At 34.5% G+C, this 27,808-nt stretch overlaps 1 protein-coding gene across 3 annotated transcripts; it reads left to right on the forward strand.

Annotated features, from left to right (window-relative positions):
- The first annotated feature begins 1,393 nt into the window (after positions 1-1,393).
- LOC117315363 (large neutral amino acids transporter small subunit 1-like) lies at positions 1,394-27,715 on the forward strand. Of its 3 annotated transcripts, none has more exons than XR_004529693.1 (12): positions 1,394-2,079; positions 7,532-7,657; positions 8,483-8,582; positions 8,978-9,022; positions 16,645-16,768; positions 17,015-17,118; positions 17,443-17,539; positions 17,877-18,026; positions 20,355-20,439; positions 22,003-22,095; positions 23,292-25,947; positions 26,172-27,715. XR_004529693.1 is itself a non-coding variant. In XM_033869523.1 (11 exons), exons 1-11 carry the CDS (start codon positions 1,575-1,577, stop codon positions 23,360-23,362), a joined length of 1,500 nt encoding a protein of 499 aa, XP_033725414.1. In that variant the 5' UTR covers positions 1,394-1,574; the 3' UTR covers positions 23,363-27,715. The 3 variants fall into 3 exon arrangements, 1 of the variants encoding a protein (XP_033725414.1); XR_004529691.1 differs by having other exon boundaries at positions 23,292-25,891; positions 25,948-27,715; XM_033869523.1 differs by having other exon boundaries at positions 23,292-27,715.
- The last annotated feature ends 93 nt before the right edge of the window (positions 27,716-27,808 follow it).

Below are 27,808 nucleotides of genomic sequence, written 5' to 3' on the forward strand. Positions count from 1 at the left end.
AATTGTTATAATTGGTATTTGGCTACCGCCCGGCCGTACATCTTACTGCCCGGGCTTTCATGCGTGGTTAAATATCCCCACCGATGAACAGAACATGCAGTGTATAGGTCAAGGAAGTGAAATCAAAAAGAATTATGAAAATATCTTGTAATTGTTTGAGTTACGGCGATTTAGAAAATCCGGCCTTTTATAATTGTTATAATTGGTATTTGGCTACCGCCCGGCCGTACATCTTACTGCCCGGGCTTTCATGCGTGGTTAAATATCCCCACCGATGAACAGAACATGCAGTGTATAGGTCAAGGAAGTGAAATCAAAAAGAATTATGAAAATATCTGTAAAATTGTTTGAGTTACGGCGATTTAGAAAATCCGGCTAGGTTGCGAGATCGCTAATTTCACATAGCCATAGCTCTGCCAAATATTGATATTTTTTTTATCATTTTTGATCATATTATTGATAAAGCTACTATCTATCCATATATCATAGTTTTAATAGTGTCTTGATATAAATAAAAGCCCGGGCGGTCGTATAATTGCAAATAACAACATTACGGCTCATCCCGAGCGCTAGGTTGCGAGATCGTAGCTATAACTCTGTGGAATATTGATATTTTTTCACAATTGTTTACCACATTATTGATAAAGCTATTATCTATTCATATATTAAAGTTTTAATTGTGTCAGGATATAAATAAAAGCCCGGGCGGGCGTATAAATGCAAATAACAAGATTATGGTTCATCCCGAGCGCTAGGTTACGAGATCGCTAATTTCACATAAGTATAACTCTGTCAAATATTGATATATTTTATCATTTTTGGCCATATTATTGATTAAGCTAACACCTATCCGTATATTATAGTTTTAATAGTGTCTGGTTACAAATAAAAGCCCGGGCGGTCGTATAATTGCAAATAACAAGATTATGGCTCATCCCGAGCGCTAGGTTGCGAGATCGTAGCTATTACTCTGTGAAATATTGATATTTTTTCACAATGTTTTACCACATTATTGATAAAGCTACTATCTATCCATATATTATAGTTTTAATATTGTCTGGAGAAAAATTAAAGCCCGGGCGGTCGTATAATTGCAAATAACAAGATTATGGCTCATCCCGAGCGTTAGGTTGCGAGATCGCTAATTTCACGTAGCCATAGCTCTGTCAAATATTGATATATTTTCACCACATTTTGCCATATTATTGATTAAGCTACCATTTATCCATATATAATAGTTTAAATAGTGTTTGGATATAAATAAAAGCCCGGGCGGTCAATATATATTCCCCGGGCAGTACCGGGCAGCACCGGGCAGTACCGGGCGGTCCCGGGCAGTACCGGGCAGTGCCGGGCTGTACCGGGCTGTAATTAGTATGACCCCACCGGGCTGTAATTAGTAGAACCGACCTTGGGTACACAACAAGCTAAAACGTTGATTTCATCATTCGGTACCACGTGGCTCCAAATTCTCAGTCTTAGAAAGGACAAAATTGAACGGATGGTTAATATTCAGTAAGGAAACGTGTATATTTAAATCGCTGTGAGGAAAAGACGGATAAAAAGAACAAAACATGGCTTCAAACGAACGATATGATTCGGTACCATTGGAAATGAAAGACAGATCGCAAAACTCGAGTGAATCATCGGACCAAGAAAAAGATGGAACGGTTAACTTGAAACAAAAAATCACACTACTAAATGGTGTAACGGTAATAGTTGGTAGTATAATAGGGTCGGGTATTTTTGTGAGTCCTAAGGGAGTTTTACAGGACGCTGGAAGCGTAGGACTTTCACTCATTATCTGGGTGTTGTGTGGACTCTTTTCAATGGTAGGGGCTTACTGTTATTCTGAATTGGGTACATCTATTCGTCGATCGGGGGCTGATTATGCATACATGTATGAAGCATTTGGACCTGTGGTGGCATTTTTAAGACTTTGGATTGAGTGTATGATTGTGAGACCTTGTTCTCAGGCAATTGTGGCACTCACTTTTGCCTATTACGTCATTGAACCACTATTTCCCGATTGTGAGCAGCCTTTAATTGCCGTTCGATTACTAGCAGCAGTTTGTATATGTAAGTATAAGTAGGAGCACTCGGACATATTACTCCTCATTCATGTTTGTTGATTCCCTAATTAGGCTAATACAAGTATAAACAGAGACATATATACAGAGAGATTAGTAACATCGCTATTTCCCCGTACACATAGTGGCTCCCTTTATTCGTGACCACTCAAGCATATCCCTTATCGAGAGCGTCCTGTCTCCTATCAAACACACGCGAGCGCAGGTAAATCGGGCTATGCGCATGTATGTATCGTAGTATTGGAACTTATTCGACATGTTCTGGTTAATCCGCCATTACGTCAGACCAAAACATCGTCATTTTAAATACACACAGAAAGCACATCGTTTTATTTTGGCCACTACAAAAGTTACCACATTAACCAAAAACTATCAAACTTATGGGATATAGTCTTATTGATCATGCATATTGTTGTCATTTATCCGTATTTTCGAAAATCCATTGGGTCCTATTCGACATGTCCAAGTTTGTAATTAAGCCGCCATTACGTCAGACCAAAACATTGTCAATTTTAAACGCACACAAAAAGCACATCATTTTATTTAGGCCACTACAAAAGTTACCACATTAACCAAAAACTATCATACTTATGGGATATAGTCTTATTGATCATGCGCATTGTTGCCATTTATCCGTATTTTCTAAAATCCATTGGGTCCTATTCGACATGTCCAAGTTTGTAAATAGCCGCCATTACGTCAGACCAAAACATCGTCAATTTTAAACGCACACAAAAAGCATTACGTCAGACCAAAACATCGTCAATTTTAAACGCACACAAAAAGCACATCGTTTTATTTAGGCCACTACAAAAGTTACCACATTAACCAAAAACTATCATACTTATGGGATATAGTCTTATTGATCATGCGCATTGTTGCCATTTATCCGTATTTTCTAAAATCCATTGGGTCCTATTCGACATGTCCAAGTTTGTAAATAGCCGCCATTACGTCAGACCAAAACATTGTCAATTTTAAACGCACACAAAAAGCACATTGTTTTATCTAGGCCACTACAAAAGTTACCACATTAACCAAAAACTATCATACTTATGGAATGTGGTCTTGATTATCATGCACATTGTTGTCATTTATCCGTATTCTCGAAAACCCCATAGGGACTTTTCGAAAATTGGAGATTCCCGCCGATCTTTCCTGCGTTGTGCTTGACTTTCATACTCAAAATACAAACACTTGGACAGCAAATTGTGATATATTTCATATTGATGACACTTCTGCACTTTGATATTAATAAAATTAAAGCACATAATTGGATCTTGGTGATGATTTCAAATAGAAATTATCGATAATTATGTGTCTGGTTTTCAAGTTTTCTCCAATATGGCGTCTAGTGAAGACTGAACCGAGCGACCGCAAAGGATTGTGGGAAGGTCAGGGGCCACTATGTAAACACAAGGGCAAATAGAGAGCTGCCAATCTCTCTGTATAATGTCTCTGGTATAAATAATAGATGTCGGTTATTTATTACACATATGCCCATGAAATTCTATTATTACAAGACTGCCCATATAGAATCTAATCATGCCCATATTATTATTACAGTGGTCCCCCTATTTACGACCACTCTCAAGAACGACCACACCTTGTATACAACCAAGTTTTTCGTTCACCGATGTTTTCCAACAATAAATTACCCCTTCTAAATGACAGCCCCGCTAACCTGACCAACGACCGCTTAATCAATAATCATGTCCCAAAAATGTGAAATGTACTTTGGTTTCCCTTTCGTAATTGACCAAGATTCTGGCAACGCTTTGTGAACTAAGACATTAAAATTATAGAATAATGAATGTGTGTGACGTCCAGCTCATTGAAATTCATGACCCCAGGTAAAATTTGTGACACATTGGATTGACAGGTTGTTTGCACTGCGTTAGCCAGCTTGATTTTTTGTACAGTATCCCACACTGGAGCATGACTATTTACGTTTTCTGCTAATTATTCAAGATATACACTTTCATTTTGTGAAATAATTTACATAGCAACAAGTAAACCAAATTCAGAACATTGTATGTCTCTGATTACTGGTAGTAAACAAAGGAGAACATTGAAGAACACATTTTAACTTAACATAATAAATTATCTATATATAATGTTACATCTACTAGTGTTTGTGATCATTGGCCTCACTGACGTCACTCAGATGACAAAACTCGAGAGAAAGACCACCCCCATTATAAGACCATCTGATGCCAGTCCCATGGGTGGTCTCATAAGAGGGGGGCCACTGTATAACATGACTGCCCATGAAGTATAGGGTGTATGCCTTATCATGGTGTAAAATGGTGCGGGATATTGAAAGGTCAGTATTGGTTCATATGCGACAAGAAACTTTTTTTTTATGTGAATGAATTCTTACCATGACGCAGAACATCAATCGCTAAATAGACGCAAGAAGATGTTTACAATATTCTGTGCCAGCTAGTTTACGTCAAGGTTATATGTTTGTCACGATAATAGGCATAAGGCAGCATGGATCCCGGACCCTGTATATATATGTACATTTCTAGAATCATTGACAACTTTCTCTGTAAACATGCAATATTCATTTCCATACTTTGGGTACAGTTGAATGTAGCTATACACTGTTGAAGCAGAATGTTAAAGCTTCAGACCCTTTAATATGACTAATTTTCTGCAGAACTGGATGGAAAGTGTCAGTTAATTTTCTGCTAGTATTTACACTCATCAATTGGACTCAAAGTACTCTGGCATATGAGATGAGATGATACTTCCTCTAGATATTTAATAAAATATGTTGAGATTTAGTCTGATTTACCTCCCTTTAAAACCAAGATTTACATGCCTTTTATATAATGTGATGTACCCAAATCTATGACGTCATCATGTACTATAACAGGTTCATAATACTATGCAGCCAAGCATAAAGATCTGGGGTGTGGTTGTAAGATCATTACCCAGGGTGGTTAATGAAGATGAGACATTGGATCTTCCTGTGTGGTAGTTTCTTTGGCACAGTCTCATGTCCGGTAAGGTTAGGTAGCCACCAGGTATTCACAAATAGAAGGATACCATCCCCAAAATGACCCGGACTGTCAATGGGCATTAAACCGAGCAAACAAACAAAATATTAAAATAATATGTACTTTGTATCATTAATGTAGTCTCTTCCCAAGACAAGGTTATATATAAACACTGGCCGGTCTTGACCCTTTGTCACATCTTAACCGCATAATTTTGGCATACCGTAATGTTCATGTACATAGAGCTATAGTTCTATACATGCTCCCCCAATATCGTACATGTACATCAGGTAGTCTACATTCTCAAATTCTCAACTTCAGCTGGTAATGCTACATTTTTCTCTGTTAATATATATATATATATACCTCAGGTTTTTACATTTTCTTATCTGTAGTATATGCAAAACTCTAGTGATGTCATTACTGGTGATCTTCCCACCTGGAATTAATTGTTCAATAATGAATTATACCGTGCGTGTACTCCAAATTTCATTTTTTTTATGTGAAAATCTTTTAGACTTGTAGAGATCTGGTCATCTTACTCTTAGTCCTATATATATTGATAATGTATAATTTTGATATAGATCTAGATAAAGCTGTGATTTTGTTTACCTTTTTCAAACAATGTGACATTAATTAGTGAATTACAATTTGTCATTCCCAATTTAATCAAATATACTATAGGGTAGCCTAAATGAAAAATACCCAAGGTCAGAAAATTCAGTTGGAGGAGTATGAAACCCTTAGTCTAGTTTCAGATAGATAGGTTTGTAATATTAACATAACATTTGAACAGGGGTTATAATCTAGATAAACATCTCAAACCCTTCTGCTGCTCCTTCAGGTTCATTTGTTTATGGTAATTGTAAATCAACAGAATGTGATGCTATAAACTGGTATTACAGTACAAAACCATGATTTTAAGTGGATGTTTTTATTTAAGTTGCTACCTGGCTCCAAGATATTGATATTGGTTTCATAGTATTATATAGAAGGTATATATATATAGTCAGGGGAAAATGAGACTCTTATCTGAAATATCAACATTTATTAGCTGTTTGTACTTAGACTTAAGAGAGACAGCCCGGATGCACAGGTATTCTACTTGTTTGAGGATTTCATTTTAATCTTATAAAGTACAGGAAGTGATGGATTAATGTCATAATAATATTGCCATATATTGTCAAGTTGTCAACTTTGCAGAATACTTAAATGTTAGAGACTGATAACCATTAGATGTAGATGATGAATTTTGATCACATTGTATAATAAATGAGGCCAACAATATTGAAGGTTTTGTGTTTCTACGCTTGGCTCTTCAAAAACATTTTGATGAGTAGGCAAAAATTATTTTGCAAGAGATTTTTATATTAACATATTATCAGCAAAAAAAAAAGAAGAAAAAAAAAAAAAAGAGAAAAAATATCTGAAATGGCATCAAGCTTCCTCATTAGTATACATTATGAAGATACCAGAGATGGTTTGTTATTACTTGTTTGTGTTTTGGGGAGACCTCATTAAGATGAAGATTGCTCGGTGGATAGAAATCATGTCACACCTGGCCCAGGATTGATCATGGTCCATGTATACCAATGTATACACTCAGAATACCGTACAACAATAAACTAAAACCTAATTAAATGTCATATGCAGAGACTGCATGAACACACTCAATACAGGAACTCCAATAATGAAAAAATGAAGGATTGTCAGTGTTTATGTCCACATTTTCATGGTTGGATAATCAGTTGCAAGCATATATACGTCTATCATAATTCAATAGAGTTTGATCATGAGCATATACATATAAACATATATGTATACATAAATTTAAATGACAATGATTTTCAGTGATCGTGCAAGTTAATCTTCTGAATTCCACATGATTATTTAAAATGTAAAAACTGTTGTTATGTAATCAGATGATAACGTCTGTGATGAATAATTATATATTTATGTACATGTTTTGATATACATGTATGTACAAGATTATAACATACATATTCATTTGTGATACTATAGTAATAAATGACACATAAATGATGAAATAATGTGTAGTTTTAGTTCATATTCACACCGTTACATCATTCTATCAAGGTATACATACACCAGATTAGATTTGGTTTGTCATGGCCAACTAGTCAAGGTCAAAGGTCACAATAAGAAGCTTGTGTACGAGATATATCTCTTGAACCCCTGCATAGATTCAGTTTGTATATTTATACCATAACAACACCATCAAATACCTGACCTGGTTTAAAGTTTAAAGGTCACTTTTGACAAGTTTTTTCAAAATAAGAATCTAGTGTATAATATATCTCATGATCTAGTTAGAGGACAGATTTATTTCATTGATGAGGGGGCTGCCGGGGTATTTTTGTAAGCCCTACTCATTTTGCTTTATATCTCTATAAATTTTTATTTTATTTTCAGTAATTTTGATGTTCGTCAATTGTATGAGTGTACGTTGGGCCACTCGAGTACAAGATGTGTTCACTTATGCCAAAGTCCTTGCCCTTGTTCTCATCATCGTTACCGGATTTGTACAGCTTGGGAGAGGTAAACAATTTCTTTTGACAACACTGCATAAGTTAAACAAGTTTTTCAATTGTTTTCAACTCATTTGTTTTCCTTCTGTAAAATTTTCCACTGATCTTGTAAAACATCTTCTGCTCCAGAAGCTAGAGTGAGCAGGGTATTATACAATGTACTGTGATCATTACATAAATGATACAATATAATAGTACTGTAGTTCATCATTACATAAATGATACAATATAATAGTACCGTTGTTCATTATACATAATGATACAATATGACGGAACTGTAGTTCATCATTACATAAATGATACAATATAATAGTACCGTAGTTCATCATTACATAAATGATACAATATAATAGTACCGTTGTTCATTGTACATAATGATACAATATGACGGAACTGTAGTTCATCATTACATAAATGATACAATATAATAGTACTGTAGTTCATTACATAAATGATACAATATAATAGTACCGTAGTTCATCATTACATAAATGATACAATATAATAGTACTGTAGTTCATCATTACATAAATGATACAATATGACGGAACCGTAGTTCATCATAACATAAATGATATGATATGACGGAACCATATACGTAGTTCATCATTACATAAATGTTACAATATGCATATATGATGGTACCACAGTTCATCGTCAGCATGTCATGATAAGTATATTATCCAGTCAAAATGTAGAGAATTTGTCATTCAAAGACATTTGTCTATTTCCGAACAAATTATTCTAGCTGAGAGCAGACTAGAAGCTGCTGGAAGAATGACTGGCGTCCACACTGTACAAACTTAAACCTATATAAGGTTTGTTTTGATTTCAGGAGAAGTGGAGAATTTCCAGAACCCCTGGGAACACACACAGACTGACATTACAAAAATTGCTCTATCATTCTACTCTGGCCTGTTTGCCTATAATGGCTGGTATGGAATTTTCTTTTTAAGTGTATTTTGGTGATTTAATTCTGTTTTTAATTGTTTAATCAAACTATATATACCCATTAAGTATATGTACACACAATGTATACATAAAAATTGAAATCTTGTTGACTTTTGACAAGAATCAAAATTGTTTCAATTAAACTTTGTTACGTTTAATCAACTCTATAAATTTTTAGTACAAAAAACTTTTTTTCTTTTAAATATGTGTACAAGTAAGTGAAATGAATTTTGCATTAACTTGATATAATAGCCATTTACATTCTAACAAAAATCAATGTCATGTTTACAAATTATGATTAGAATTTTCTAATTAATATAGCCTATTTAATAGATGAAGTCTGTGTAGCAATTCCTTATTCACAATTTTCCTTTCATAGGAACTACCTGAACTTTGTGATTGAAGAACTGAAGGAGCCCAAAAAGTAAGTTAAAGACAACACAGCCTTTTTTTGTTTTTGTTTTTATAGTTTAACCCATTCACAGAGTAAATTTAACTAGTCTGCAAATATGCAGACATTGAAATCTGTTGTCACGACTCACCTAACACATGTATCTAGGTACAGAGAGAAAGGTTTTCATTGGTTGTGATTTATCTGTGATAATGATGTACGTTGGGAATATCTTTGTGACAGTGTTTGTACTGTCAATAGATCAGCTCATTGATATTCTCTGTATGTAGACGGAAGCTTTTACGTACATGCTGACTGATTTCTTTATTGTGATGCGACAGATGTCACTACCTACGTTTGTATGCAACAGCTGTCCAACTGAGGGGAACTGAGGGGAGGGGCTAATCAATATTAAACTGTTGGGTTCTGTACATAGTCTGAGATCAGACAGGCCAAAATGTCAGTGTTATACCATAAACAAGCCTGACTGCTGTTTTTACGAGACTTTTCAGAAGTAATTTGCATACAATTTATCTCATGATGCTGATTTTTTTTCATTAATTAGTCAAGGTAGACTAATGTGATTCAGTGAATTGAATAAACATGTTATTTACAATTTATATACATGTATTGACAAAGTTGTTTACCGAGCTATTTTCCTCAAGCCTTGCAGGCATTCACTGAATTGGAATTATTTTTTTAAACTTTACACTGTGAACCAAATTGTATGCAAATGACTTAAATGAAGTCTGAAGTTTTTAAGTCTCATAAATAATACCAAGTTTGATCTTTTGGCAGCTTATGTTAGAAACAAATTTTTTGGTATAAAGTAGTTTTTAACATTTCATGTAAAAGTCAAGAAAAGGAAGGAAAGATCATAATCTAGAATTCGTGTGTAATTTATGATAACAGCATACATTTCATGGTTATTATAATTGGTTATCAGTAAACTTGTCACATACAATTTATTATGTAACTCCTCAGACTTAATAACAGGTATATGAATGACCAAGTAATGCAGTATTCATTCATGTCTCAGGTGTATTAGATTTATAAATTACCAGTAAGAAAAGATTACCATCCAGGATTTTAGTTTGTACAGGTAGACAAATATTATATCAAAATAAGTAACTTTTATCCTGTCTCACTACCTCTAGACCACAAGATTCCTGGGTATGCAAATTTGTAGCTTTGCTCGCTAGAAGGGCCAAGTGAGCATCCGTTGTTTTATGTCTACTTTTTCATTTAAATGTCTTATTTTCTAACACTAGAAGGCCTAAGGATCATATTTGTAGGTGACTAGGTTCCTGGGATGATGCCAAACAAAACAAAAAAGAAATGACCTTTACCCATACTTAAATGTCACAGGGGTCAAATTTGTTAAAATCACAAAAATCTAAAGGCCTAGAATCATATTATTTGGCATGTGCTGGGATGGAGCTCCACCAAATAGTGAGAGGAAATTGCCATGACATATATGTAAGGTTACAGGGGTCAATTTTGTTGGAAACCCCTTAAATGATCTTTGATGATAGAATCAAGATGTGATTGGTTAGTTCCTTTGTTGACACCCAGCAAAATTTGTAATAATAAATGATATTGACCCATAGTCAAGGTCATATTTGTCAGATTTGTTAAACCACTCAACCATTTTGGAACCTGGAAATATTACACAATATTGACACTAGTAGGTCTACTGATTTTGTAGCGAGCAATTACAGACTGTCATTTGTCTGAACTAAATGTCTTAACAATCAACAAAGTAACGGTATTGTTGGATTTGTTCCAGACAGAATCAACTCCCTGTTTTGTAGGAGGTATAAATTTACCCAGAATTGATAAAAAATCTTTGGGCAGTGATCAAGTTACTGATGTAGGAATTTTGGTAGATACTTTATGTTAAATTGTTACATATAACTACAGACAAGTACCATATTGAAATGCTTATCACACCCCATAGCCATGGTCTGTTCCACATGACTTGCCACGTATAATTATCTTTGTATAGATCTGTGTTAAGAGTTCAGGTTCAAGGCAGAGCAAAATTTATTTTTGTCTGTCATAAACTCTATCTTGCTGTCTGACTGCAGAGATATGTATATATATAGCTTACACATATAATATAAACAGTTCCAGTAGCCTGAAATAGTAGGCTTACTATAAAACAGACCTCAAACTTCCTAATTACTTATACACTGAATATATACATAAAACGGTGAGCCCAACACAGAGATTCATTCAATGGTCCGATTTATTGTAGAGGATGTCGTTTACATGTTTCGGCTATAGGGTACGTAGTCGTCATCGGAGCTAGACAACAAATGAAATCTTCTCTCCCACTTGGTACATGTAAACCCTTATAGTAACTATCATTACTGTTGAGAATTATCAACTTTCAAACCCCACCTAAAATGGTTTTTGCTAATTTAGAGGGTCTTCAGCATGCAACTGACTGAAGGGATTATTGGCAATATTATACACATGGCATCATTTTATGTCTTGACAAAGACCATACCTTTGTACTTATTAGACCCAATTTATGCAGGTATACATATTGGACTGTTCTGCCTTACTTACAGTTACTAGACCCTGTATATATGCAGGTATACATATTGGACTGTTCTGCCTTACTTACAGTTACTAGACCCTGTATATATGCAGGTATACTGTTATATATTGGACCATTCAACCTTACTAAGAATTACTAGATCCTATATATTCAGGAATACATATTGGGCCATTCTGCCTTACTTGTAATTTCTAGATCTATATACATGTATATATGCAGGTATACATATTGGACGATTCAGGCTTACTTACAATTTCTAGACCCTATATTCAGGTATAAATGTGTCGACCACTTACACGTAGATGAATGACATGTGATATAGAGTGTACCACATTTATGTGAATGCAACCAAGATTAACTTCAGAAATACATGTATATAATTATGTAAAATCCTAATTCTTTTGGATAATGTGCAGAACTTATTGCCTTTGATGTCAAATTGTGTTTTTCAAAGAGGCAAAGGATAAGTTTTGATATACAATATTATCATATGCTTGAACAAAATGTTTTGGAAAAAAACACTGTTCATTAAAACACCTTATTGCAAAATGTGACTTTGAACTGTGATATTTCTGTTCTCCTTTTGAAACCTGTTTAAAACCAGATGACAATTACATACACATTAAGTTGAGTGACATCTCATGTCTCCGTGACCTGTAGCTACTTTAACTTGAATTAGCAAGACATAATTAAGCAATATCAGAGTTAAGAATATTTTCATTTTGAAATGCTTAGCAAACTACCATAAGTTTGTGTATATGTCATCTGTTATAATTGTCAATTTCATGGTTGAATAACTAATCAAATACTTTGGATATTTATCCTGGTAAAGAATATTTAGACTGGGTGATTATTAAGATATATACATGTATATAGGTTATGTCTAAACAAGGTACTGGTGAAACACTAGACTGATAAAAACTGAAGGTTAGAGAAGGTGGAGTTCAAGGACTTTTGATACAAGATACAAGAAACTTTATTTATCAGCTGATATTTAGAACAAGAACATTAGCTTCAAGAACTCATATTTCGACAAACAGAGAAGTAAACCTGTACAATCAAGCACTAATTATAAATAATACTAAAAGAAAGTATATAGTCGATAACCAAATTAACAGCAGTTGTAAGCTGACCTTGTCCAGAAGTCTTGTTAGCTTATATCATAGCACAAAAAAAGACTTGTTAGCTTATATATGTCATGGCTCAAAAAAGACTTGTTAGCTTATGTCATGGCTCAAAAAAGACTTGTTAGCTTATGTCATGGCTCAAAAAAGACTTGTTAGCTTATGTCATGGCTCAAAAAAGACTTGTTAGCTAATATGTCAAGGCTCAAAGAAGACTGGTTAGCTTATGTCATGGCTCAAAAAAGACTTGTTAGCTTATGTCATGGCTCAAAGAAGACTGGTTAGCTTATGTCATGGCTCAAAGAAGACTGGTTAGCTTATGTCATGGCTCAAAAAAGACTTGTTAGCTTATGTCATGGCTCAAAAAAGACTTGTTAGCTTATGTCATGACTCAAAAAAGACTTGTTAGCTTATGTCATGGCTCAAAAAAGACTTGTTAGCTTATGTCATGGCTCAAAAAAGACTTGTTAGCTTATGTCATGGCTCAAAAAAGACTTGTTAGCTTATGTCATGGCTCAAAAAAGACTAGTTAGCTAAATGACTGGTTAGCTTATGTTATGACACAAAAAGACTGGTTAGCTTATGTTATGACAAAATGAATGGAATGAGACCCTAAAGATCAAGTAGATAGGGGTACGGCACATTTGTTCAATCCTCCTTTGACAAATGAAGAGATTTTGTCCAATTTGGTTTGGAGCTGATGACCTGTTGTCTTATAAACATAAACAAAAAATGATACGTTTTCTTATTGTGTCGCCTACAAAAAGCAGGAGACATAAAGGTATCACTATGGTGGCCTTGTTGGTATTGGCGGTGGCAGTTTCATCGTGACCACACAGTGGTTTCCATGTGATAACTCAAGTTCCCTTGGAGTGATCAAACTCAAACTTCATGAAGATCTTCCTTAACAAAAGTGCTGGCTTGGAATTGCTTATCAGGTCCAAAGGTTAAAGGCCCATCAAACTCAATTTTCATGCAGTGTTTCCTTACCAAATGTGATTGCATGGGATTGCTTTTATAATAGGGGCCCAAAGGTCAAGGTCACTGTTACTATAAATAGAAAATTTGTTTCCATGCAATAACTTCAGTTCTCTTGGGCCGATCAAGATCAAACTCAATGAGGTGCTCAGTTACCAAAAGATCCTGCTCTGTATTGCTGAATTTCGAGCATATTTGAATGATGCTGGTCTTGCTTACTTTCAACATTATTTCTTGAAGTGAAAAATATATCTATTTCTTCATTATCACCCAACTTGCTGCACAGGTGACATATCACTTCCGTGGAATTGTTGTTATGTTTTAGGAATGGTTATTGTAAATGGTACCATACAGAGGCTTAGTCTACAATGTGTACCAAAATTCACATGATTTACCGTATTTGACCTAATAAGGGCTCAGGGCACGGGTAATTGACAGTGGGGGCACCCTTATTAAGATTAGTTATTCTGAAGTTTTATGAAACAGACTATACCTTATAGCAGTCTACCCAAGACTATGAAAACGGTAAAATATTCAGTCATAAAAATATTCAAGATGAAGATATCTATTCATTATCATATATTAAGCTTGTACATCACTTGAATATTCCTGTAAAGTTGTAAACCATGCCAGCTGATCTTTAGACCAGAGAACGTGTGTTCCACCATTTATGTTCAAATGGAACTCTTTTGTGTTCTATTTATAGACACAGGTGATTTCCCAGATCATATCAGACATCGTTTTCTTTGACCTAGGCCTAATAATTGATTTACAATGTCTTTTACTAGCTCTGTTCTGAACAAAAGTTATTTATCAACAAGAATGAAGTCTTTTACTTTATCTTCAAATAAAGATGGTAAGTTATTATTTGTATGTGTGTTTAGTTTCGGGTGCTCTTTGCACCGACATGTCATCTGTAGGAATAGACAAAATGTGGCGATAATTTGTGTTCCTGTTACTTAATTTGCTGAAGAAAATTGAACACATAAAGTAGCAAAACATTTCACATGAATTATTACGTTTGAACACCATTTTGACACTCAGTCAAAGATTTATTTCCTTGAAAAAAGGTAGGGGCGCTCTTATTAGGGCAGGCGCCGTTATTAGGTCAAATACGGTATTACTACATCAACTTTTAGTACTTCTTTCTAGTTACAACTTGTTTGTGTGTACACTTTAAATTTGTTATAGTATATGACTAGGGAGTCATAAAGAGAGTATTTCCTTCCGTGGTTTACCGTAGATTTTTTATATACACATGTTGACCTGTTTGACCAAAGTATTTTGTTTATTTACTGAAAGTTATTGTGTGATAACAGTAAATGACAATTTATTGTCTGTATGATACAATCATGATAATAGGGGACTTCATTGGGTACAACAGTTACATAAATAAAAGTACAGTGAAACCTCTCTATTAAGACCTGCAGGTGGTCTGAGTGAAAATGGTCTTTATAGTGGGGTAGTCTTGATAGTGAAGTGAACCAGGTTGACCTTTGACTAAAGTATCTATTATAATGAAAAGATTATCTGGATTTTGTTGGATTGTCATCTGTTCAGCAAACTGTGAAAATGATCAAGGTTTTCAATCACTGTGTGTCACAAAGACTTTTCATCAGATGAGTAATTTGGAAAGCTATATGGCCCGTTTTAGATGTTCAGTGCTTCAAGTCTGAGGGCATGAATGTTTAATAAAATCATACAGGTGACTCAAGTACTCTCATCAGTGAGTCGCCTGATTAATCAATAGTGACTACAGGGCATAGCCAGGTACATCATTCTAATGATGCAGGTCTACTAAACTAAAATTCAGTCATTGGAATATTATTTAAAATGCAAAAATCCAAGAAAAAAGTAATGTAATCATTCAGATATTATGTGAAAATACCATATATAGCTTTACTACATGTATCATTCATCATTATAGTTGTCATTTGATCCGAGATGTGTTGAATCAATGATAGTCTGATTTAGTATTCAGTCAGTAACTTTCTCATGTTACACTATAAAGGCAATAATGCAAACATATGGTACACATCTCCATAATTCTATACTGACTTCAATGAAGACCCACCTAAAACATATACAAATACGTGTATGTAGTACATATCTCCATAATATTGTACTGTCTTCAATGAAAGCACACCTAAATACATATCGTACATATCTCTATAATTCTATACTGCCACGGTGGCCGAGTGGTTAAGGTGTCCCGACACTTTAACACTAGCCCTCCACCTTGGGGTTGCGTGTTCGAAACCTACGTGGAGCAGTTGCCAGGTACTGACCGTAGGCCGGTGGTTTTTCTCCGGGTACTCCGGCTTTCCTCCACCTTCAAAACCTGGCACATCCTTAAATGACCCTGGCTGTTAATAGGATGTTAAACAAAAACAAACAAACTATACTGACTTCAATGAAGGCCCATCTACAAACATAAACAAATTGTAGTATCATATCTCCATAATTTATACTGACTTCAATGAAGACCCACCTAGGAACGCATGGTACAAATCTCCGTAATTTTATACTGACTTATCTAGCTATAAAAGTGATATTTTTCTCAAGTGAAAAATATCACTTTTTATGATTTGACCAATCAAATCACCGCTTACACTCGACAATGTGGAAAATAAGAAGCTTCCTGTTGTATTTTGCTATAAAAATGTAATAAATAGAATATCTAACTGTATCTTCGATAATACCAAATATATTTCATCAGTGTGGCTAATATTTTGATATTTTTCACACGTGCTGTACACTCCACTTGTGAAATATATTTGGTATTACTGAAGATACTGTTAGATATTCTCCATTTTGTAAAACCAATATTAAAGTATTGACACTCTCTGTACATACAGTAGCTGAGTTCGTTTACTGGTCTGACAGGAATTGTCTCCCTTTATTAAAGTATTGACACTCTCTGTACATACAATAGCTGAGTTTCGTTCATTTACTGGTCTGACAGGAATTGTCTCCCTTTACAGGAACCTTCCCAAGGCTATCTGGATCTCCATCATTCTGGTAACGGTTGTTTATGTCCTGTCCAATGTAGCTTACTTTACTACAGTGAGTCGAGAGGAGACCCTCAGTGGTGCTGCTGTTGCTGTGGTAAGTGGCAAATATGTCTCAAAAATGTTTTATTTTGATTTTCAATATTGCCAGTGTCAGAATGAAAGTTTTAAATGTCAGAAGTTAAAAAAAAGAGTAAATATTCACAATGTATGATATAGAAGCCTAATCTTTCATTTATACAAAGATAGATTCATTTCTGAGAAATTGATGTTAAGTAACAAGATAACAACTGCTGATCTTTTCATTAATCAACAGCCTTTGTATCAACTTGTTGTCTTTCAGATGTTCTCCAAGCGGCTTTATGGTGTTATGTGGTGGGTCATGCCTGTATTTGTATCACTATCCACATTTGGAGGTGTAAATGGCATCCTTTTTACTACCGCCAGGTAATTGTATATGTGTATGGACTGTTTTACATAACAATGTTACTCTTTATCTGCCCTGCATGCAACTGATCTATATACCTATGGTTTTGTTACTAATTCTGATTGATGTAGACAATGAAAACAAATAATCCTACCATTATCATGGCCTTTCCTAATTTAACAGAAATAAAACACTTGTGATCAGAAATTAGTGATTCTTTTAGATCAAAATTTGTTTCATTTGATATAATATTGAAACTTGTTAATATATACATTTTCTGTCCACATAAATCTTCATTGTAATACAACTTAGTTACATGATGCTATCTAACCTTGTCATTTCAGACTCTTCTATGTTGGAGGTCGGGAAGGTCACATGCCCCAGATTCTCAGTATGGTTCAGATTCAGAGACTGACTCCTATGCCTGCTGTACTCTTCATGGTAAGGTTTTGTCTTGTTGTATAGAGTATTATTACTGATTAAGTTAAAAATGTATGAAACCTTAACATGAGGTCTGTTTATTGTATCGCTCAAAATTTAGGGTTATGTATATTTTCTCCCAGTTCGAATTTCACAGTAATGAAAAGAGTTCTTATTGTGAAATGCTTTGTAAGCGGGATACTGATTTCCAGAACTTACTGTGCAAAACCCTACAAAATGTTCACTCTCTATTTGTATAAACAATCATTGTTTATATCATGTAAATTAATTAAAAAAACAGCTGTTATTCAAATGAAGAAGTGGGCATGTTTTTTAATATAATTTTGCTTTAATGCAGGGCCTGACTTCACTATTATACCTAGTGTCTGCGGACATGTTTGCCCTCATCAAGTATGTCAGCTTCGTCAATTGGATGTCCATCGGGCTGTCCGTCGTGGTACTCCTTTACTTTCGCAAAACACGGCCCAACATGGATAGGCCAATTAAGGTGAGTTATCAGGCATAGAGTGTCTTAAAGTCCTGGGCATTGCAGATCCCATTTATGTAGACTTTAGACAAGAACAACTCTAACTTATTGATTTCACAAATATTGAAAAAACAAATATTTCTACAGAAACTCTGTAAATTTTATTTCTACAGAAACTCTGTAAAGTCTACACACACAAAGAATTGATTAATCATAATATTAGCTAATAACAGTGAAGCTTAGAACACCACTGTCATATAGAGAAGATAAAGTTACCCAGGGTGTATGTAACCCAGAGTGTATGTAACCCAGGGTTTAGGGTTACCTAGGGTGTAGGGTTATCTAGGGTGTAACATTAACAAGGGTATAGGGTTGTGTAGAGTTATCTTGGGTGTAGGGTTACCTAGGGTGTAAGGTTACCAAGGGTGTAAGGTTATCTAGGGTGTAACATTAACAAGGGTATAGGGTTGTGTAGAGTTATCTTGGGTGTAGGGTTACCTAGGGTGTAGGGTTACCTAGGGTGTAAGGTTACCTTGGGTGTAGGGTTATCTAGGGTGTAGGGTTACCTAGGGTGTAAGGTTAACTTGGGTGTAGGGTTATCTAGGGTGTAAGGTTACCAAGGGTGTAAGGTTACCTAGGGTGTAGGGTTACCTAGAGTATAGGGTTACCTAGGATACACGTTTGTGTAAGGTTACCTTATGTGTAGGGTTACCTAGGGTGTAGGGTTACCTTGGATGTAGGGTAACCTAGGGTGTAACATTAACAAGAGTATAGGGTTACTTAGGATACAGGGTTGTGTAGGGTTACCTTAGGTGTAGGGTTACCTTGGGTGAAAGGTTACCTTGGGTACAGGGTTGTGTAGGGTTACCTTGGGTGTAGGGTTACCTAGGGTGTAGGGTTTCCAAGGGTGTAAGGTTACCTTGGGTGTAGGGTTACCTAGGGTACAGGGTTGTGTAGGGTTAACTTGGGTGTAGGGTTACCTAGGGTGTAGATATAGGGTTACCTTGGGTATAGGGTTACCTTGGGTGTGAGGTTACCTTGGGTATAGAGGTTACCTTGGATATAGGGGAAAGTGTGGTAACATTGATTCAGCAGGTAGAAGTTTCAAAGTTTGATCTGTTATCATTTTAAACAATTATTCAAAGTACTGTTCATTTGAAATATAATTCTAATTGATGATTATTTGAAATATAATTTAAGTACTAATCATTTGAAATTAAATTAAAAAATAATTGAAATTAATAATGCTTTAAAATACAATACAAATTAATGGTCTTGAAATATAATTGTCAATATAGAAAAATTAATATTAGGAGAATGAATGATGATTTATATATTTGTATAGCTTTAGGTTTCATAAATGACTGTCTGGGCTTGGCTGGCTGTGTCTTGTTTCCATGGGAACTTAGCAGATGTTGTTAGGATTATCTGTGGTGAAATGAAATAAGGTCACCTTTATATGATATGTTGTTCCAAGGTTTATTGTTTACAAGACCTGCTTTATATCTGGTATAAGATAAAGGGTTGGCCTTGACATGACCTTCATATGGACTTAATGTTACGTTGTGTACAGACAAAATACAAAATGTGAGAGTCTTCAGTTATTATCAAAGCAGTTTTAATCAGCATTGAATGAAAGTTTGTGTTATGAAATTTTAGAGTTTTTAAAGACAGATAGATATGTTTGATATTCCATAGACATGGTCGTCCTCATTGGCATTCTTGTAAGACTAGAGTGGAAAACAATAAAGGGCAAGGGAGGATGTTACGTTATAGAGACACGTGTACCGACTACCAGACCTGACATTTGGTTCTTGTTGTTATAAATGTTGGAAGGGAAAGGGTCACAGGTCAGCTAAATATAGTTTGATGTTATTGTTTATAGTGACTAGGGCCCTATTTGTCATGTTTACAGTCTTGTTGTTGTATTTGTGGTTAATGTTATGAATTATTACACAATAGCTGCTTGCCTTTACAGACCTTGTTAACATTTTGTTCAAACCTGATTTTGTACTGTGTAACAGATATACAGACTACATACCTTTGTATATAACATATGTTAGGTCTGCCTTGTACCAGGACCTTTGTTAATGTGTAGTACAGCTATTCTACAGTTCAACTTCCCAAAACCAATCGCGTATTGGTACCAATCGAAAAAGGGATGTACAGAATTGGTCCTTTTTTATTATAGAAATAAAAATACTTCCCCAAATCATTCCCTCATATGTTTTCAATGCTTTAAGATATTTCTCCATTATTAATACAAATATATGATATATAGCAGGTTTATGTACCAGACTACTGGTGATGGAATCCTTGTTATCAGTGTTCACTGTACTTTTGTTCCAGGTCCATTTATTCTGGCCTATCCTGTATGTTACCATCACTTTCTTTCTCGTCCTTCTTCCAATAATTGCTAGTCCAGTAGAAACAGGTAAGTAACATCGAAACGTTATTATTATACTTCTTGTTTGTAACAGTGTCTGTGATTAGTATCACGTGACAGGGATATAAACTTCATATTTCACTGGGGAGCATGCCCCCATGGTGACCCTCATATTCTACACTAAGTTGTCCCCCTTCATGCTGTTAATAAATTGCTGACGAACTGAACACAAAGTTTTCATGCAGTCAAATAAGCAGAAATAGATACAATTCTGCAAAGCAAGAATGCTCAGAACATGAAGTGATGATGTACACAAAATTATCGATAAATGTACTGGTCAGCTTCTTCCGAGAGTTAAATAGAGACTGGTTTTAATATCTGAACTTGGAATTGTATCATACGAGTGACTTGAATCACAGGGGTTTGTATTGAAAATTATAAGCTTACCTGGCCGAAGGGCAAGTGATAGGCTAAAATATTACAAAAACTTTTCTACTGAAGGACCTATCTACTTTGTTCAAATGAATGACCTTGACCTACATACATGGTCACAGGGTTCAAATACCTTGTATGTTAAAATCTTTGAACAATGTTTCTCAATAACCAAGAGATTCTCCAGGCTTGATATTGGGTCAATAGCATGCTGGAATGAAGGCTTACAAAATTTACATGAATAAACCTAGCTAGCCTTCTCTGATAATTTAGTAAAGTGGTAATCAACATCATTTAGTATATGCATATAAATGATCTAGATCAAATTCAAAGTTGCTCAAGAAGCAGGTGAGCGATTCAGGCCCATTATGCCTCTTGTTATTTCAAATACTTGTTATCAAGGCCCCCAAATTGATATGATTCCAAACAAAGATTTAACCATTTTGTTTTACAAATTCTCAGAAACAGTTGACCAGTACATTTGTTGATATTTCAGTGTTCTGAACATTCTAATTTTATAGAATCTTTATTAATTCTGCTTCCCTGCAATATATGTTAAATATATGTACATGAAAATTCGAAAACATTTGTGTCTCTGTTCTTGTCATTTGTAAACAACTGGAAGGGAGACCACTCTATGCAGAATATGAGTTTTACAATTGGGGCTCATGACTTAGAGATATTTGTAAACAACTGTTTCATGGAGAATATGAGGGCGCTTGCCTTAGAGATATTTTAAGTTAAATTTTCCTATCGTGAGGGATTATCAAAGTTTTATCTCCTTGTCATGTGATGTGATTCAACTAATCATTGATGCTGTTGCAAACATGAGGTGTAATTGTAATAATATTTGTGATTACAGATTTGAGGAAAATAGAAATGGACAGTTTATTTGGATATGTCAAGTGAAATGTTCTACGATAATTAATCTACTGTCTGTATTATATTAAACATTATGATATATGTATGATAGCTGTTGCCTCATTAATAATATTATGTTAATAAAAAGGAATCATTATTGCTGCCGTGGTGTACTTTGGTTTTCTCTACAAATACATAATATTTGATGATGAATATAGTCAACATAAAGTGTTACCACATCGTTACTAAAATTAATTATGTTGTAATGAACACCTCACAAAAGAATACTGCATAAACAAATGTCTCCTTGTACTTCAGGTTTTGGAATGCTCATCATAGCCAGTGGTGTCCCTGTATATATCATATTTGTCTACTGGGAAAGCAAACCAAAATCTTTTTATGAATTCTTAGGTAAGTACCGATGGTAATCAGTGTATCGACTGAGTTTATCATCTGGGAATCTCGATCTCAGTAGAGTATGATGTAATCTATAACTGTATACATTAACAGTAATATACTATTGTAATATATGATGTAATCTATAACTGTATGTGTGAATTAACAGTAATATAATATATGATGTAATCTATAACTATGTGTGAATTAACAGCAATATAATATATGATGTAATCTATAACTGTATACATTAACAGTAATATACAATTGTAATATATGATGTAATCTATAACTGTATGTGTGAATTAACAGTAATATAATATATGATGTAATCTATAACTGTACGTGTGAATTAACAGTAATATAATATATGATGTAATCTATAACTGTATACATTAACAGTAATATAATATATGATGTAATCTATAACTGTATGAATTAACAGTAATATAATATATGATGTAATCTATAACTGTGAATTAACAGTAATATAATATATGATGTAATCTATAACTGTATGTGTGAATTAACAGTAATATAATATATGATGTAATCTATAACTGTATGTGTGAATTAACAGTAATATAATATATGATGTAATCTATAACTGTGTGTGTGAATTAACAGTAATATAATATATGATGTAATGTATAACTGTATGTGTGAATTAACAGTAATATAATATATGATGTAATCTATTACTGTATGTGTGAATTAACAGTAATATAATATATGATGTAATCTATAACCGTGAATTAACAGTAATATAATATATGATGTAATCTATAACTGTATACATTAACAGTAATATAATATATGATGTAATCTATAACTGTGTGTGTGAATTAACAGTAATATAATATATGATGTAATCTATAACTGTGTGTGTGAATTAACAATTTAACTGCAATACAATATATCTGTGAGTCTAAGAGTATGTATACATTCACATTGGTAGAGATTACTGAAATTCTATGTGTGAGTAAGTGAATGTGAGATAATTTAGTTTTCCTTTCAAACAATGGAAGTGCTGTGCTTCACATTCGGAAGAAAAAAAGTTTGTAGATCTATTTACAATTTGTTTACATGTTATTTATTGCATCATAATTACATTTTGCATTCACATGTAATTTACAGTCATGTGTATATTCTAGTAACATTTGTTTGTTTTGTTTAACAACATTCTTTCAACTTTATGCTTCTTCTTACAGACAAGGCTACCTTGGCTCTACAGAAGTTCTTCATGGTCATACCAGAAGAATCTGCCTCCAAAGAAGAGTAACACTGTGATTAGGGAAATAAAACTGTCAGCTGTTTGCAGACACTTGAACGGTATCAGCGACTCTTGAGCCGTATCGGGTGATTTCTTATGTTGGGAGACCAGCACAGAGCATGGGACACAACATTATTAGTTGACACCAAAACACAACAGATATCCTTCATAATGCTGGTCTAACTCCAGTGGACAGGCACACATATTTATTGGATTCTAACATTTTTGTGGGATTTAAAATTATTTTGTATTTTTATCGGGCAAGGTATTTGGTTATATGTTAGTCATTAGAATTGTGTAAAAAAAAAGGTATCATTCCTGTATCTTGGTTGAGCCAGGTCAGGCAGTTCAGTTCAAGCATATTTCTTATTTTTATGTCATCTGACCTGAAGGTTCAGGATGACCTATATCCATCGCACATCGTCTGTCGTCATCTGCCCTTCGCTCTGCTCAGTGAACTTTTCACATTTCAAACTTCTTCTCAAGATCAACCAGTGCGATTCAGCTCTAACTTACTTGAAATGATCCTGAGCTGGTCCTGACCAAGTGTTGTTATTTTTTGGGTACTAAAATATAGTACAAGGGTCTTTAGAGTAAAATGAGTTAAGGCCCATGGGCCTCTTGTTTTGTTTATGTGAACAAACTGTTTTATGTGTAACTGGTGATAAGCTCTCGGATTTAAACCCACACTCAGTTGCAAATATTCCTCAATAAAGGACGAAATTCAGAATAAAAGCTTGTGTCTTTTGTAATTAAAAAAAACAACTTAGTCTAGTGAAATAAATTCCATATCCAACAACCACTCATTGTGTAACTTCTGTATATCTGATACCGCTATCCTAATGAACGATGTGTATGAGAATAACTTGCCATATAAAAATCTGAATAGTAGTCCATAAATAATCACAAAAATTGAGTCCAACAAGACAAGCAATCATGAATCAAGGTTCTGTTCTTCAACCACATGTTTGAATTTCTCCAGATCGAAGGGTTGTGTACATTCCCATCTCCTTCACCTCTTTTAGGCCTAGATTTTAACACTGCCAAAACGGCACAACAACACCAGATATAATGTCTCTCACAGCTTGAAGCAATATAAAAATGTAAAAAAATCACAGCAAAGATATTAATTTTAGATATATGTCAGGAGCCTGTTTTAAAGATATATTTCGGGAGCCTGTTGTATAGGTGTATGTCGGGAGCCTGTTTTATAGATATATGTCAGGAGCCTGTTGTATAGGTATATGTCGGGAGCCCGTTGTATTGATATATGTCGGGAGCCCGTTGTATAGATATATGTCGGGAGCCCGTTGTATTGATATATGTCGGGAGCCTGCTTTATAGATATATGTTGGGAGCCTGTTTTATAGATATATGTCGGGAGCCTGTTTTATAGATATGTCGGGAGCCTGTTTTATAGATATATGTCGGGAGCCTGTTTTATAGGTGTATGTCGGGAGCCTGTTTTATAGGTGTATGTCGGGAGCCTGTTTTATAGATATATGTCGGGAGCCCGTTGTATAGATGTATGTCGGGAGCCCGTTGTATAGATATATGTCGGGAGCCTGTTTTATAGATATATGTCGGGAGCCTGCTTTATAGATATATGTCGGGAGCCTGTTTTATAGATATATGTCGGGAGCCTGTTTTATAGATATGTCGGGAGCCCGTTGTATAGATATATGTCGGGAGCCTGCTTTATAGATATATGTCGGGAGCCTGTTGTATAGATATATGTCGGGAGCCTGTTTTATAGATATATGTTGGGGGCCTGTTTTATAGATATATGTCGGGGGCCTGTTTTATAGTTATATGTCAGGAGCCTGTTTTATAGATATATGTCGGGAGTCTGTTTTATAGATATATGTTGGGGGCCTGTTTTATAGTTATATGTCGGGAGCCTGTTTTATAGATATATGTTGGGAGCCTGTTTTATAGTTATATGTCGGGAGCCTGTTTTATAGATATATGTCGGGAGTCTGTTTTATAGATATATGTGGGGAGCCCGTTTTATAGTTATATGTCGGGAGCCTGTTGTATAGATATATGTCAGGAGCCTGAATAAAGATATATGTCGGGAGCCCATTGTATAGATATATGTCGGGAGCCTGTTATATAGGTATATGTCGGGAGCCTGTTTTATAGATATATGTCGGGAGCCTGTTTTATAGATATATGTCGGGAGCCTGTTTTATAGATATATGTGGGGAGCCTGTTATATAGGTATATGTCGGGAGCCCGAATATAGATATATGTCGGGAGCCCGTTTCCTGACTTACAGCATGTTACTGTATGTTTTGTAGAGCTTTAATACCTGTATTTCACACTGAAGACATTCATGCACTTTCCTAGATCACTTACTTGAAAAGTCTCACTGTGGAGATTTCTTCAAATGAGATGATTCCCTTTTTCACATTTTGAAAGTTTTCTCGACTTCAATGCTTTCCATATTAGTGTGATATGATGTATTTTTACAGGTGCTTCTTTTACAATGTGATGATTATGTTATAAAAACTGAATGTGATTTACTACATTAAGGTGTACTGTGAAGTCATATCATGTTATAAAAACTGAATGTGATTTACTACATTAAGGTGTACTGTGAAGTCATATCATGTTATAAAAACTGAATGTGATTTACTTCATTAAGGTGTACTGTGAAGTCATATCATGCTATACAAACTGAATGTGATTGACTACATTAAGGTGTACTGTGAAGTCATATCATGCTATACAAACTGAATGTGATTGACTACATTAAGGTGTACTGTGAAGTCATATCATGTTATAAAAACTGAATGTGATTTACTACATTAAGGTGTACTGTGAAGTCATTCCTCTGAACATGTATTACTGAAAGTGCTTTGCAGATGTCGGAAGACTTGTACTTGACAATGTCATCCTTTATCTCCAAACACAACACTATAATATTAACTGTGGCAGCTCCCTGACAGTACATCTCTCCTAATCATATTTATTTTACATGCATTTAAAAAGCATGATATTAATCACAGACATAATTCATGGGTTACATTAAGATGTTAATCACACTAATATTGTTGTTTTTTTTGTTTCCCATTAACTATAAAATGTGTACCCCAATTTATCCATGAGCATATTAGAATTTGCTTAATTGTCACTACACCAATAAATATACATATACATTATTTAAAACATTATTATGAGCTCTCCAATGATACCAGAAGTCAGTCTATGGCATTAAAACCCAGTAGACATTATAGATGAACAGGATACTTTAATCATGTAAGTTATATATTCCCCAGAAACATTTTGACATGTTATCTGTCAGGGAACTAGTAAGATCTCCACCAATAATTTCCCATATCATAATTAACAATACAGCATATCATTTATGGGATGAAGAGTGATCAGGGTATCGGTACATTGGTGATGTCATCTTGAAGGTATCCTTCAAACAAAAACTTCTCGAAAAAATCACATGATGTACAATGTGTTATTTGTTTATACTATAATGGGTAAAAATATTTATTTTCAGTCAAATATGTTGCATATAATTTAGATAAACTTGATGTAGTCAGTATTTATGATATACTGTAGTGTAGCTAGATTTTGTTGTCATTTTTAGATCAGTTTTAGATTGATTTCATTTGTCATATACAATATTGTGGGTGATGAAACCGGAGGTCATAATAATACCTATCATTTGTATAACACTATATATATCAACAAGCCTAGATTGGTAAAAGAAAAGGTAAAAATAAGACATTTTCTGCACAGCTAAAATATACCCAAAATGCCCAATCATTTGTACATTTTTAAAACTAGAAGCATCTTCATAGGGTCATTTAACAGAAAAGACAATCTTTGTTTTTCATTTAAGAACAGCGATCTAATAGCAGTTAGTTGTCTGTTAGCTGCATGGTCAGTAAAGGCAGGGAAAGTTTAAGAGATTCCACACACTGAAACATTTTCATATTTGAAAATTTTTTTTTTTTAAGATTTTTGTTATTAGTGATATCACATGTCGGTATTTCTCTTACCATCAAAAGTATAAAACTTGCCTCATTATTTATAAACAGATTTGCACATTAACTGGAATGAAGATACACAGAAGCAGATATTATCACATCATTTTCTATTGTCAGAGATGTTTAGTTGCCTGGGTCGATGGTAACATCAGACTTAGTGCTTATTTTTATTTGTTCATATTGTGTCTGGTTTATCTGATGGGTGTCATATATGTTGAAAACTATTTATGGAAATCTGGAAAGTACTGACATGAGCTTATGTTGTATATATCTAATGTGGGATGGATTTCTGTATGAAGATGCCAACAGATCATTGTCCTCATGTTTCTTGATGACTGTTGATTCAAATTTTTGTATGTGGCCTTCCCTATATACTTTAATGACCTATGTGCATGGGGTGTCTGTGATCTCCACACTGTCTCCATAAACTGATCGGGTAGGATAT

This window comes from Pecten maximus, chromosome 2 (assembly GCF_902652985.1).
Source record: "Pecten maximus chromosome 2, xPecMax1.1, whole genome shotgun sequence".
Classification (NCBI taxonomy): Eukaryota; Metazoa; Mollusca; class Bivalvia; order Pectinida; family Pectinidae; genus Pecten; species Pecten maximus.

Excerpts from the sequence above, each read along its gene's own strand:
- LOC117315363 (XM_033869523.1), top strand. The coding sequence starts at position 1,575 with ATGGCTTCAAACGAACGATATGATTCGGTACCATTGGAAATGAAAGAC. Across the intron at positions 17,119-17,442 it reads ATCCTTTTTACTACCGCCAG|ACTCTTCTATGTTGGAGGTC; the intron begins GTAATTGTATAT and ends TTGTCATTTCAG. Across the intron at positions 22,096-23,291 it reads ATCTTTTTATGAATTCTTAG|ACAAGGCTACCTTGGCTCTA; the intron begins GTAAGTACCGAT and ends TTCTTCTTACAG.